Raw genomic sequence first — 14167 nt, 5'->3', positions numbered from 1 at the left:
AGGAGACCCCCCCCTTCACCTCCCCAAACCCCGGGTACCGCCAGCGCCCACTTTAGGGCCAGGGGGTGCCCTGCAGGAGGTTCCCCTCTCCGGGGGTGGCTTTTGGGGTAGCCCTTTTGGCATCTCTGCCTCCGTGCACGTCCGTCCTCGTCCACCTCGTCCCTCCGCATCCCTCCTCTTTGCCTCTGCATCCCTCCCCTTCGCATCCCTCCCTCTCCACCTCCCCCTCTGCACCTCTCTCATTTACATCCCTCCCCTTCGCATCCCTGCCCCTCCGCATCTCCGCCCGTTCCCATCCCTCCCCTTCTCATCTCCGCTCCTCTCACCTCGGCCCCTTCGCACCCTAGACCCTCTTCCCCCCTCTCCCCTTCGCATCTTTACCCCTTCGCTCCCCCCCCCCCCCCCTCCGCCTCTCCCCACCACTTTGGGTCTTTTTGGGTGCCACCGTCCCCACCTTCCTCTCCCCTCCCTGCTGCTTTCCCCCCTCCCCGGACCTTCTCCACCTTCCCCCCCCATTCCCTTAGGGTCTTTTTCGGGTGCCACCTTTCCCACTCCTCTTCCCCCCCTCGCTTCCTTCTCACCCCCCCCAGTCTTTCTCCACCTTTCCCCCCCCCAGCGTTTTTTTGGGTGCCACCTTTCCCACTTCTCCCCCCCCCCCTCCCATCTCCGTTTCCTTCCCCCCCAGCCCTTCTCCCCCCCAAACTAGGATCCTTTTGGGTTCCACCTTCCCCCCCCCCCCCCAAATAACACCCCCATACCCCCCCTTCCCCCACTTCTCCCCCCCACCTCCTCACCCCCCCTTTGCCCCCCGTTTCTCCCCGTACCCCCCCCCAGCCGGCACGGCCCCCCCCCCAGCGATGCCACCCCCGCTGCCTCCGCTGCTGCTGCTGGGGCTGGCGCTGGGGCTGGGGGGGCGAGCTGGGGCCGGGGGGGGCTGCCAGCTGCCGGCCGAGTGGCGACCCCTGAGCGAGGGCTGCCGAGCCGAGCTGGCGGCGATCATCGTCTACGCCCGGGTGCTGGCCCTCCATCCCGATCCCTACGGGGCTTACAATTACCTGCCCTGGCAAAGGGACCCCCCCGCCCCAGCCGGTTCCCAGCACGGCCCGGGGGGGCTTTTTTATTCGGCCGAAATCGAGCTGCTGTGCGACCAGGCGTGGGGCAGCATGCTGGAGGTGCCCGCTGGCTCCCGGCTCAACCTCACCGGCCTCGGATACTTCTCCTGCCACTCGCACACCGTCCTGCAGGGCTACTCCTACTTCTTCTTCCTCCGGTGAGTGCCGGGGTTTGGGGGGCCGGGGGTGGGGGGTCCCGCTGCTGGAGGGGATGCTCCAGGACCAGGGAGGCGGGGGGGGGGGTCGCAGCATCCCATCCTTCAACCCCAAAACCGACCCAGACGAGAAGAACCCAGCAACGCGCTCCCGATGCGGGCTGAGCCGCTGCCCTCGGGTTTGTATTTTTATTTTTTTTTTTTAATTTTTATTTATTTATTTATTTATTTGGAGGGCAGGGCTGCTCTCCGGCGCTGGAGCGGGGCCAGCCGCCTGTTCTGCGAAGTTTGGCTCCGGGGGTTTGGGAGCGATCCCCAAATAACGCACCCGGAGGCTTTCTCCCGGCTCTCCCCAACCCCGGCCAAATCCCGACCCCGGGGCTGATCGAAAGAATAAGAAAAATAAACCGCGATGTGGGAACAAGGCTTCGCCGCGACCTTTCAATCCAGAAGCATTTGCGAAATATTACTCGGTGGCTTGTTTCGAAATCCTTGGTATATTCTTACACTGGGTGTGTAGCAAAACACATTCTGATGCTGTCCAGTGCTCGCTCAGAGGCAGCGTCTTTAAGCACGTTTCACGCAAGTTATTTATTGACTGCTTGAAGGAGTCCTTAAACCCGGGGATCAGGGGCAAGGCAATGCATGTTCAGTAGGAACCCAAGGCCGAAATACAGACGTGCCGTGTAGGTTCGGGGGTTCGTTTTTATCACGAAGCAGCAGATATCAGTGCTAGGTCCGTCCTGCTGCTGCCTGGCCAAATATCCCAGGGTGGAATTTGGCAGCTAAGAGCCACACGTTGGCTAAAAGTCTGTCCATGTAACCTTTGGTGGCACTTGCTTCAACCAGGAGGGTGACTTCTGCAGGAGAGAAACCAACATCCAGCCTCACAGCGGGCCGCCCGCGTGGTTTGTGTTTCAGCATGGATGAGAATTATATCCTCCTGCCGCACGGCGTGAACTTCCAGGAGGCGATTTTCCCGGACACGCAGGAGAACCGGAGGATGTTTGCCAGCCTTTTCCAGTTCTCCAACTGCTCGCAGGCGCAGCATGCCCTGAGCTTCTCCAGTGACTGGGAGATTCAAGAGGACAACCGGGTAAGGGATTTACTTGTTCTCCAGCTTTCTAAGTGGGCACAGGCATTTACGTATCATTTGTAAACGTATGTATGTATATATACTTGCTTTGGCCAACCTGGATTTTGGGCAGCCTGGTCTGGTGAGAAGTGTCCCTGCCCATGGCAGGGGGTTGGGGCTGGGTGATCTTTAAGGTCCCTTCCAACCCAAGCCATTCTGTGACCCAGTGATTCCTATTCTGTGCCGTTGGCGGCATCACTGGCCAAATTACACACTGCTGGGGAGATGTTCTGTTTTCTGTGTTGGCTCTTAAATTTCCTGTGGACCTGAGCCAAGCTTGGTATCAGCCTGCTCATGAGCAGCAGGTTGGGAACCAGCCCTGTCTGTTCTCCTGTCCTGCTCTGACCAGGTTTTGCTGTTTGCAGACCCCATACCTTGACTTCAGGTGGAAACGTTTGGGAATAGAGCTTTGCTTTTTTGCTCCTGTGCTCATCTCAGGTAGTGAGAGCTGTGCCCTTGTCTGGACCGTGGCAGATTTGGGGCATTATTCTTTCCCAACTCCACACAGCAACATAAACATCTGCTAAACTAATTGCCCAAAGCTCCCTTCGTAGCTGCTGGGGTAACAAAAAAGACTCTTGAGGGCATTGAGCCATGCCAGCACCTGCCTCAGAGCAAGCTGAATGAAGTTCTTCTTTCTTCTCCCATGTGAGACCACCACAAGTAATTCACCCTCCAGGCGATCCTCCCTTAAGTACATTTTTAGCATGGGAAGTCCACCGGTGCCCATTGCCAGTGGTTTCCGAGCTTTATGGGGCTGCAGTGTTTGTAATAAAGGCAGGCTTTTACTAAACACTTCCTTGGCAGTGGGGAGCAGCCTGCAGTTATGTGTGTGCCTGTTCTGGATGTGCATCCATGCTTCCGAAAGTGGAACTTGGAGACTTCTTTCTGTTAGTGCCAGACCTTGTTTTATGCAGCTGGGGGTTTCCGCTGGTAGCTGAGAACCTTTTAAGCACCCCTTTAGGTCAGGGTGGATGGGGCATGCGTCATCGCTCGCGTCTCCTGTGGATCCCTGCAAGGCACAATCTTTACGTGTGGCAGCAGAAGCTCTGGTGGCTTGCTTGGGAGGGAGCTGAGCAGCAAACCCAGCCTTTCCCCCCACGAGCTGCCCGACCACCCATGTGCAAAGTTCGAGCTGCTGTTTTGCCACCTGGCCAGCAGCACAACGGGCATGACCCCAGTCCGTGGGATGCCCCGCGAACACCAATTTTCCCATCACTGATATTTCCGGGAGAAAAGGGGGAATGGTGATGCTCGAGTACACATTTTGAGCTAAATATAAGGGAACCTATGGGTTGGTGCTTATTTATGCCAGCAGTACATTTCACCTGTGAACTGGAAGGGAAACCACGAGGCAGGATCCTCCAAGGCAGGCTGGAGCAACCTAGAGAGCATGAACCAAAAGTGCCTTTCAGCTGCTGCGCTACATGACCCTGCGCAGCTGCGAGCAGATTAGGGGGGGAATTACAGCTGGGGCTGGGGGCTTTAAATACTTCGGCACACACCCGTCAAGGGAATAAATTCGGCCCTACTGACGGCTGCTTTGTCTCCCCGCTGCTTCCTTTAGCAATGAAAAGTAAACGCTTCCTCTGCACCAGTTAAAAATAGCTCAGGCTGACTGTGCTCCCATTCAGCCCAAGCATCTGTGCTCCCATTTTGGGAGATGGATAGGAATTGCGTTAGGAATTTGCTTCTCCTTCTTGCGAGTGCTCCCCGCTTCTTCCCAACGCGGGGTGCAGCTCTGGTTAGGGCTCTGCTCCTTGTTTTGCCATGTCACATCTTGTGGTGGCTTTCCTGCATCTGCTTGCTTCAGCTGTTTGCATCCCACCGTGGCGCAAACAACTTCCGCTTCCAAATGCACTCTGTGAACATGATTTGGAGAATTATGTATTGGAGTTTTTTGAAAAATGGGCTTTTAGGGGGCTTGGGGACGCCAAAGGGGTTCTGTGATGGTGTCAAGTGGTGGAGATCTTACACAGATGATGAAGCCCATGCAGTAGTGAGGTGGCAGGGATCTTGCTAGCTGTCTTTTGACATAAACGCCTGGTAAAAATCATTCGTGAATGTTTTGTGAAGACAGAGGGAAGAGAGGGAGATGCTGAGATCCTCAGACCAGAAGGTGAAGGTCTGGTTTAGGAGCTAGTAGCTAAGGTCCTGCCTTTGGGTCCTGGGACATCTTCAAAAGCACTCTGTCAAAAAGCAGCCTGGCCCTAGCAGGAAGTGATGAAATCTTCTTCCAGCTGGATCCTGTACTCCAAAAGACTTTTTTTTTTTTCTTTTTTCCTGTGCTCCTTGCCTGCAGCCAGCCTCACTGGGGCTGTCCCACGGGGTGAAACCAGGGGAACACCGACAGCTCCTTCTCCTCGTCCCGGCTGCTGTGCCTGACACTTGGGGAAGACGATGGAAAAGAGAGCGAATAGTTGTGTGGGAAACCCTCGGTGCACTGACACAGTAAAGAGATGCAGAGCACAGGAAAACCTTTTAATTTTCGGAAAGCCCCTGGGCACGTGGGAAAAGGAGGCCAGACCCCAGGCGCGTCTTGTTGGGGATAACACATTCCTCCTCCCGGGCTGCTACTGCTGCTGGAAGCTGATTCCAGCTGCGTTTTTAAGCCCCTTGCAATCTGGGCTGAGGGCCAGACACTGCTTTCCACGGTTTTCCAATAACCCCACAGTCTCGTAAATTCACTCAGGTGCCTGTTCTGGCCACTCTGGAGAGCAACAGTAGCTCAAGCTGTCCTTTCTTTAGGCACTTGCGTGTTGGCTTCCAGGCTTGTAATTAACAGGGCCCCGTTCTGACTTTTCTCACAGCCTCTTAGCGATGTTTGCAGACCTCCTGCTTCGCTTAGGTTTGCTGCTAGGTTGCTGCCAAAGCCCTGAGTTCCCATCACAGCTCTGGGCTTGGGGCTGTAACAAGTCATTGCCACTTCTCCCTCTTCTGTTTAAAGCTTAAGAGCTGATGTTGGTGGAGATAACGGCAAAGGAACTCCCCTTCTTCCCCTTGGAGTTATGGTTTCGGTCAGTTCTTCCCACCCCCCCTCCCCTTTGAGAGCTGCAGTATTTGCCTATAAAAGGAATCTTGCAGTCACAGCAGTTTCCTTTAATAAGGTGCTTTTATTAAAGAAAGGACCAATTAAGGAGTAATAAAAACCCGATTAAAATTCTTAAGAGCTCCCTGTTTGTACCCAAACCTCACGTCGGTGCCCCGAGGGAGGACCTGCAGACGCATCAAAGAGTTTGCAAGGTTTGGCAGCCTCCTCACCGGCCATGCCAGGCTGCCCTGTGCTGGCCAAGGCACAACCTCCGGCTCCCTTTGGGTTCTAAAAGTGCCCCAGGGGCCTTTTTCCTTTACCCCCTGCTTCCCCCAGTGCCTCTGGCATTGCTCGCAAAGCTTTGTCTGCCACCCAGTTTTCTCTGTAGGTCGGTGCAACCAGCAGCACTGGTGTTGCATTGCTGAAAGCTTTGGATGCTTTTAGGGAGCAGCCTTGCGACCTCCTTTTTTTTATTTTTTTTTTGCACAGTGGATTGGGACTGAAATCCTGGCCCCGTGTAAACTTCTACATTTCGATGCAAACAAAGGTGGTGGCTCACATTTCTCCCGACTTGGCCTGCTGCGGGCCACAGTACAGTCTCTTGAATGAGACCTTGCTGCTTTGTCTGCACAGGAGGGATTATACCACAGTGACTCGAGGTCTGGTTTATGGAGGTGTCAAACGCCCTTGTGTATGTGTCAAACTACTTGTTATTCAAAAGACTTTCAGCTCCTAGTTTTGTCAACGAGCTGATAGGGAGGCTCAGTCTGTTGGCCTCCATTTAAGCTTGTTGGGAGCTCGCTGGGCAAAGCTGCAGAGATGCTCTCAGCCTGAGGCCATGCAGTGCTTGCTTTGCAGGGCACCAGGTGAGCTGCGAGATGACCCCATGTGCATCACAACAAGGGAGTCAACAGCAGCATGTCAAACTGACCGTGAGCTACTGAGAGCGCTGGCACTGGTGATAAAGCCCACGGAAGCTAAGGAGCCCAATAACTTCCATTAAACTTGTCGAGGTTGCAGGGGAAGATTTTATCTTTCATCAAGTCTCCCTCCACGTGTTGCCTCTCCCCCTCTCAAGCATGAGATCCAAGGTCATGCTGCTACTTCAGTTGAATTACCCTGTTCTCACATTCTGGGAGACCTTCAGAGATTTATTAGATTTATTTGGGTAATAATAAAGCTTTTAGGAAAATAGTCAGTGTCAATAATAAGCAAGGTAATTAGCTTTTTAGCAGGCAGTCTACAAATATCTGCATAGCATCTTCGGGTCTTCCTCTCCGGTGGCATTTTGGCTGCTGTAGCAGGCACCCGATGACCTGATTACAACACCTGCAAGGCTTTGGAGCAGCTAAAAAGGGAACCAGATAAGAAAAGGGATATAATTGCATAATTGGCCTTCCCATTATTATGCAAAACGAAAATTAAATTAAATGGCATTCTTCCTCTGCGGAAGCAGAGGAAATAGTTTCAGAGCTATTTGTATTTTAGCAAAGACCATGTGCACGCACCGGGAGCCACTGGGTCGGATCACTCCCTGACCCCATCCCTGGGCAGCAGTGCATTTGCAGCCTGTTTCTTGCCCTGATGATCTCAGCTGGGCGGATGGTCATGGCTCACATTCAGACACACTTCATAAGACCATGAGAGCATGGAAAAACAGCAGCTTCTACAAATGCTCTTTGGGCTACCAGAGAAGGTTTTGCATAATATTTGCCATCAGGACCTTTTTTTATCCCTTTCCCCAGGTGACTGGCATGGGGCTGCTGCTACCCCCAGAGAGAGGAAAAGAAGAGGAAAAGCTGGGGAAGTCTCCATAATTTTTCTGACCTCTCTGGTTTTGAGTCTGAACAGTAATTAAATAGTATCATGGCTAGAAAGTGTGGCTGGGTACCTGCTGGAGAGATGCTCTCTGCCACAGTCGGGTGCAGGGACCAGGACTCTTCCTGCTGTGGCTGAGATGAACACAGGGAGTGCTAAAGGTGACCCCTCTACAGGAATCATGCAAAGCGTGGGCACTAGAAAAACTAGCTGATAACTAACAGTTTTCACCTTCAGTTACCCTGAAGCATCCAGGGTACTCAGTGACATAAAAAAATAGAAAAAAAAAGCAGCTTGCTTTTTTTTTTTTTTTTTCTCTTTTATAAGGTAAGAGCTTCTGCTCTTGCAGTTTCCTCTCTGCCCTGGGTGCTGGGAAAGGAATTGGAGAACTGGAAAGGGCAGGTCATGGGCAGACTCTTGGCATGCCCTTTAGCACGGTGTGCTGGCCACTGAAGCCTGGCTTGCTTGAGAGTTTTCTTTAACTCCCACTTACTGACCTTCTGTGTTTGCTTGTGGCATGAGCTGCACAAGGGATCCTCCCTTCCCTGGCCCTAAGGACTGGGAAATAGAAAATATTCTCACTTTAAAACACTCCAACGTGGCAAAGGCAGGGCAAAATGACCTCAAAGTCAATAAAAATAGGGTCCAACAAAAGGAGGTTTGAAATTCTTTTTTTTTTTTTTTTTTTACATTGGGTTTCTTGCCCTGCCATTTGTTGGAAGAGTTGTTGCTCCATCAGCCTAATAGCACGATAGAAAGTGCACATTGCTTCTGGGTTATTTTATTAATGATTTACAGTGCCTTCGTTTTCTTCCCAGTAACCCACCCCGAGTGTACCCCCTTCCTACAATCTGTGTTTGATTTGAATACTCATGAGCAGTATTAGATGAGATGGAGAGCTGCTGACAAGTGTATGGGATGAGGGGAGACCACGAGACAGTTGATATATTTGTGTAACATCCCTGAGAGCCTTTCAGCATGGAAATGGCATTGACTCATTTCCAAAACTTCCCACCCATCCTGTAGTAGTGGATTTTTAAGGGTGTGATTGGCAGCTCCCTGTCAGCTTTCTGTCTCCTCACAACCACACAGGCTGAGAAAATAGAGAATAAAAGATCATGGAGGAGTACAAAATAGTCTTATCCACGGGATGTTTCCATTGCATATGGTCTTGTATTTATAGCACCTAGAAAGTGTTCTGAATGTTTCCAAGGATGGAAAGAGGGAAATGTCTCCCTTATTAGGGTGCCTTATAGAGGCACCTTATTTCTTTATCAGGAGGCAGCTTGGCCTCTTGCTGTCATACAGCACAGGAGGGTTGACCTGTGGTAGTGTGTGAGAGCCTCAGTTATGATCGGTCTCAGTTTGGGGCTGAAAAGAGAGCTTTTCCCTAGCCCTGAACTCTTTCTGTGACTAAAAGGGAGCTGCTGAGGGGAGGCCCACACTTTGCACCAACGTGGGTTCAGGACAAGGCGAGGAGAGTCCCACATCATTGTCCCAGCTCCTGGCAGAGGAGTATGGACCAACTTGCTCCTATCAGCAGGTGCAGGTTACTCCAGAGCACAGCTGTCTCTGACCTATGCACCTCAAAGTGTGTGATATCCAGACAAATATCCCGTTTCCAGTCTGCAGGGCAAGGAGACACCTGGGCAGCCATGGGGATGTGCGCGCATGTGCCTCCGAAGGCAATCCTTCCAGGAACTGGTGATGAGCGGACACCCACATGGCTCCAGGCTGCTTTTAATTATCCAGAGCCACGCTTTCAAGAAATTCTGTCTGCCAAATGCACGAAATCGCTCTGGATTTCATGGCACGAGGCTGTGTGCTGCTGTACGCGAGCAGGCCTCGGGCCCTGAGCGCAGTACGACATTTCAGCTCTCGGCCTGGTCCTTCTCCTTCATGGTGGGAGACTGCTGGTGGCCGTGGAGGTGGCTGTAGGTGGTGGGGCTGAGCTCTGCACATCAAGGGACACAAACACAAGGTCTGAGGGACCCCGGAGTCCTTCCTGCCTTCTGCAGCCAAGGTTGTGGGGAACCTTGCCCCCGCAGTGCTGTACCCCTGGGGCTCCCAGCCCAGAGGTGGTTGAAGGCCCTGAGGTGGTGCCATTGAGCACAAATCCTGCCACAGTGTTTGCTCGGCTGGACAAGGACATTATTTTTTTTTTTTTTTTTATTTTGAGCCCCAGACCAAGTGGTCTCTTAGCCAAGGGCAGAGCCAATGTGTTTCCCGTGGTGTAAGAAGGATGCAGCAACCTGGATGAGGCCAGCTCCATCGCGCGTGGCATAGGCAGGATGTCACTGCCGTGGTCTCAGGGCAGCTAGGAGAGGCAGGAATTTGTAGAGCTGGTCACGTTCCCTCTGTGCTAGCATAAGGTTTGGGAGAGGCCGGGCTGAGAGATACCTCCTGCTGGGGAGGGCAGTGGGAAGTTTGAAGCTACCCCATAAGCACCCACATGTAATGGTGGGGAAGAAGCAGTTTGCTCAGGAGGCCTTCAGCACTGCTTGGCATTTGCAGGCGAGGCAGAAACCTCGTGCAAAGGTACCATTTGCTTTACTGTAGCCACACCTTGCTGAATGTGCTATTAAAATTTGCATAATGAAACAAATTGCTGCAAATGCTTTGCTCACCTGGAAGAAGAGAGGAGAGGATGGGAGGGGAGGGGAAAAAGGGGGAGGGGAGATATTAGCGGAAGCACCATTATTTTTGTATGAACCCGAGCTGTGTTTGGAGCCACTTTTACAATGACATAAGAAGCAATCCCCACGCAAATTGTTGCCCTGTCTGGAGGGGATCCTTTTTACTTTCCACCTCCCATGCAACAGGAGCACTGTAGTGAGACATGGAAATCTCCCTGCGTACCCTCTGGAGATGACACTGGCATGACACAAATAGCGACAAGAAGACATGAGGAGACCAAGGCTGACCTTGGTCCCTTGTCTCCTTCACCATGTGTGAACATTTCAGTGATTCCTCTGCTTTTCAGTCCTCCTACTCACAGCCTCTCCAGTGTGGGAAGGGGAAGGTCTGTGCTCTACTGCAGATGGACCGGGAAGGCTGAAAGCACCTGGTGGGTGAGGAGAGGCAGCTGGTGAGGCCTTGAGCAGTTACTGGAGCTGGGACCTGAAGAGATGTGGGGCAACACGTATTTGAAAGCACTTGTGTCCACATCCAAATCACCTTCCTCAACACAGGTTTCTGCAGGCAAGGTGCTCCCGGGGATATCCCTGACTGCCAAGGAGGAGGGTTAAGGCCTGTGTTCCTGTAGGGTGGGTGTTTTATCCTACGAACCCAAAGAAAACAGAATCTGTGGCCCAGAGAAGCAGATGATTTTTTTTTCTTTCTTATTTGTTTTTGTCTTTTTTGAGCCAGTTGTACTTATTATTCATACTTGTCCCATGATTTTTCAACCGTACACAGTGACAGTACCAAGTTAGCCTGAGAATAGAGTCAGCCCAATTATGGGATCCACCAAGACCTTCTGTAAATCTGTGAGTCTGTAGACATGTTAAGTGTTCTTGCGTGTGCAAATCCATGTTTTGTGTAGTTCAGCAGTCAGGAAGGATGATTTATGGGGTCCAGGGCCAGCAGTCCTGGGCCAGGGTCTGTCTGTGGTCCATACACTGGTCCGGCTGTGGTCAGGGCCAGACTTTGGTTTAGCTGCTGGCCACAGTCAAACTTGAATGCGGGCAGAAGTCTTTTCTTTCTACTTCTGTCTCTCCTGATGCACCTGTGAGATGGAGAAAATGTTTACTAAAATCAACAACCACGAAAATCCAGCTGGCAGCTGGCAGACGGGACACCTGTAATACTGCCTGTAACCGGATCAGCCATTGTGCCTTGAAGGGAGATGAAGTCTTTCAAATGGGGACATATTTTCTCCCAGCTCATGCATTTTGATGTTTATTTTCATGAAGGGCAAGCCAAGTTGGCTCCGAGGCAACGGTAGCTCGAGTCCCTAATGGAAGATGCAGACGGAGCTTTCTAAAGCCCATCCTGCCTCAACCAGCCAAGCGCCTTTCCAGATTCCCCAGGAGAAGCATCCTTGCCCCGTGGCACTCATGCAGGAGCAGCCACGTGGTTGCAGGTTTGGCTTTGCTGCCAGCCTGGAAGCACACAGCTAATGCGAAGTGACAAAACAGAAAATCTGTTTTGGGGGGGGACTGGGAGGGTTTTGGTGTGGCTGATTGCAGCTTATTGCTGCCCAAATCACTGCAGGTGCCTCTGGCAGCTGGCGCAGGGGCTGCCTCCTTTCACTGCCCCAATTAAAGTGGTTTTTTTTGGAAGGATACTATTACAACTTCAGTCCAGTTATCTGTGAAATGAATGCCAGTAGGAAAAAAACACACAGGAGGAGAAGCAAGTTTCCATGACATTGTGTAATGTGAAAGGGAAATAATACAGCTAGAAAGCCAGGTCTGAATTTCTGCCCAAGAAACTTAAAAGCAAGGAGGCAAAAAAATATATTTCCTGAGATCTGAAAGCCTTTAATGGACTTGTTCTGCAGTATTTCTGTGTTTCCTGCAGAAATCAATGGGGAACCAGCAGAAATTCTAGCTACTGCAAGAGGAAATGTCATTTCAGTGTTTCGAGATGAGAAAAGATGTGAGACAAAAACGTAAGCTAGTATGTAGATACTTTCATCCTCAGAGCAACTCATCTCTATTCACTGTGCAAGTGTGGAGGGAGAACTATTCCTGTTCTGTGGATTGTAAAAATAAGGCAGGTAAAATTGGTTGTGTATCCTAGTCCAGTGGAGTCAATTCTCTTTGACCCAGGATTTATCCTCAGTAAAATCAGAAACTGAAGTCTGAATACTTTTCTATCTTTTAACTTATTTGTCTAGTTCTTACTCAAACCAAAGCATGTGGCTGGAATGAAACCTGACTTACTTCTTCAGGTGGATGGTGACACATCCTTTTCGTTGCCTCAAAATGCAATGAGTTTGTCAACTCCATTCATCTTCAATGTAAATCTTTTTCGGAGCACGTTCACTTGTTTGGCTTGCTTTCGGTCTTTCCAGAGCCTTTACACAGGGTCTGAACACAATTATGTTCTCCTGGATGTTTTTGATTATATTTTTTTTTACTGTGGAAAAAATTCAGCTAGTTGCACAACTGGATGGTAGTTGGGGAGAGAAAGGAAGAAAAGTCAGAGTGGAGGAACAGCTTGTACTGATGCTGGCTGAGGATGCGAATAGAAATTCAAATGATAGAAGTCCCCATTTCCATTGCATGAGGAAAACATCCTGTTTCGGTCTCTGAAGCATGAACATAACAGCCACATCCACTGAAAATCTGTTTTGCTGTGCAGCAGGAAAGCTCTTTTCTACCTAAAAGCATCATTTTGGGGTGTGGAGGTGGAGGCATAATGAGGAGGGGACTTAGTGATAGCACCTGTGGATGCCAGCCCATGCTCTGAGGTCTCAGAAGGGTGGATGAGAGGTGCTGAGAATTTATTCCTGGTCTACAAAAGATGTCTTAATGTGGGAATCTCCGTGTACATGGTTTATCTGCGGGAAGGAAGCAGGCAGCTTATTTTTGTTGTGCATTTACCTCTGTTGGAGAGGTAGCTCTAAGCAGAGACAAAAAAATGAACAGGTGTAAATAAGAGAAAATATTAAAAAATAAATAAAAAGGAAATGGGGACATAATCCACTGAAGTCTATAACCAACTGATATGGTGAAATCTCCATCATTTACAAGGTTTGGTTCAAGCTGGGAGTGGGGCTGTTGCTTGGAAGAAGACTCTCTCCTTTTGCTGCCTGCCTCTGCAGGAAGATCCATTGCATGGCTCTGGGAGGGACTATATAAGGTTTCAGTGTGCTCTGTCCCTGTCTGCTTCTCATTCCCACTGGTGTTACAGCAGTGTCTTGTCCCCCTGGAAGAACGTTTAGATCCCCCTGAGCAGCCCCAGGAGGTAGCCTCATCCACAGCCCCTCCATCTGCAGATTCTCAAAGACAGCCCGGAGGTAAATTTTTTTAGCAATCACTTGCAAATTCCCTGAGCCCTGCAGGCAGCTAGAGTGATGCTGGACATGACAGCAGATGTTCAGAAAAGTCTGTGGATTGGAAACAGTTTGAAGAATACCCATGGAAGGGTTGTTGCTGCCATCAGTGATTGTGGTTCTGCCTTTTATGTGGTTTAGGCTCAGGCACTGGCTGGCAGCACGTTTTGTCTGAGTTCAGGGAACACTTCATGATTTGTCCCTTAAAATCTTAATTGAGCCTGTGTTTTCTTAAGTCTCAGTTTCAAAGGACAGGGAACAAATGTGATTTTTGGTTCTTTTCCCAAAAGAATGCAGAACTTACATTAAACGTATCCAGGAAATAGTAATTTATGCTCAAATCTTTCCTGCTGCCATAAAAATGGCTCAAAAGCACATCTAGTGACAAAACCCTCTTATATTTGACCCATGTCTAGAAGCAGCTAAAATGCTGCTGTGAAATGTCCTGGTGCTTCCAAGTTAGTGGCACTCAGGAGCTGCTGGAGTGCATCCCGCTTCTCATGGATGGTTGCTGCTTTACAGACGTTAAAGATGTGCTGTGGCTCCTTCCATTACAGCAGCAGCACCTGGGGCTAAACACACATCAGGGCTAAAAACAAAATCCCAAACCAGAGGCATCCCTGAGGGATTTGTCTCCTTGTTCTGTGTCCGGACTTCAGGATCAGCCTCGGGTTTGGTTTCTGCTCATTGTCAGAAACATCTGAAAGGGGAGAAGCCTCCCCCTGGTCACCGCTAACGAAGTGGTGTTCATCGTGCTCTGATAATTACATTTGCTGTGGTATTTACAGCATTTCCTATGTTTTCAAATGCAGAGATCTCAAGCTTGCCCAGGGCTAATTGTGTACTCTGACCTGCTCCTAAACCCAAGTGTAACTTTAAATATTAACATACCATTGGTGGTGTCCAGGTTTG

General features: G+C 50.6%; 1 protein-coding gene across 1 annotated transcript in view; it reads left to right on the top strand.

Moving 5' to 3' along the window:
- Positions 1-785: 785 nt before the first annotated feature.
- CCDC3 (coiled-coil domain containing 3) overlaps positions 786-14167 on the top strand; it is a 58051-nt gene continuing 44669 nt past the window's right edge. The window contains exons 1-2 of the mRNA XM_080605592.1: positions 786-1270; positions 2189-2363. Of these exons, the coding sequence (XP_080461718.1) occupies positions 858-1270; positions 2189-2363 (588 nt within the window). The 5' untranslated portion in view covers positions 786-857. The remainder of the gene's footprint in view (positions 1271-2188; positions 2364-14167) is intronic.

Source organism: Anser brachyrhynchus, assembly GCF_964034855.1.
Source record: "Anser brachyrhynchus genome assembly, chromosome: 1".
In the NCBI taxonomy this organism is placed as follows: domain Eukaryota; kingdom Metazoa; phylum Chordata; class Aves; order Anseriformes; family Anatidae; genus Anser; species Anser brachyrhynchus.
The sequence above is the reverse complement of the archived record's forward strand: the minus strand, read 5'-3'. Positions and strand labels throughout refer to the sequence as shown.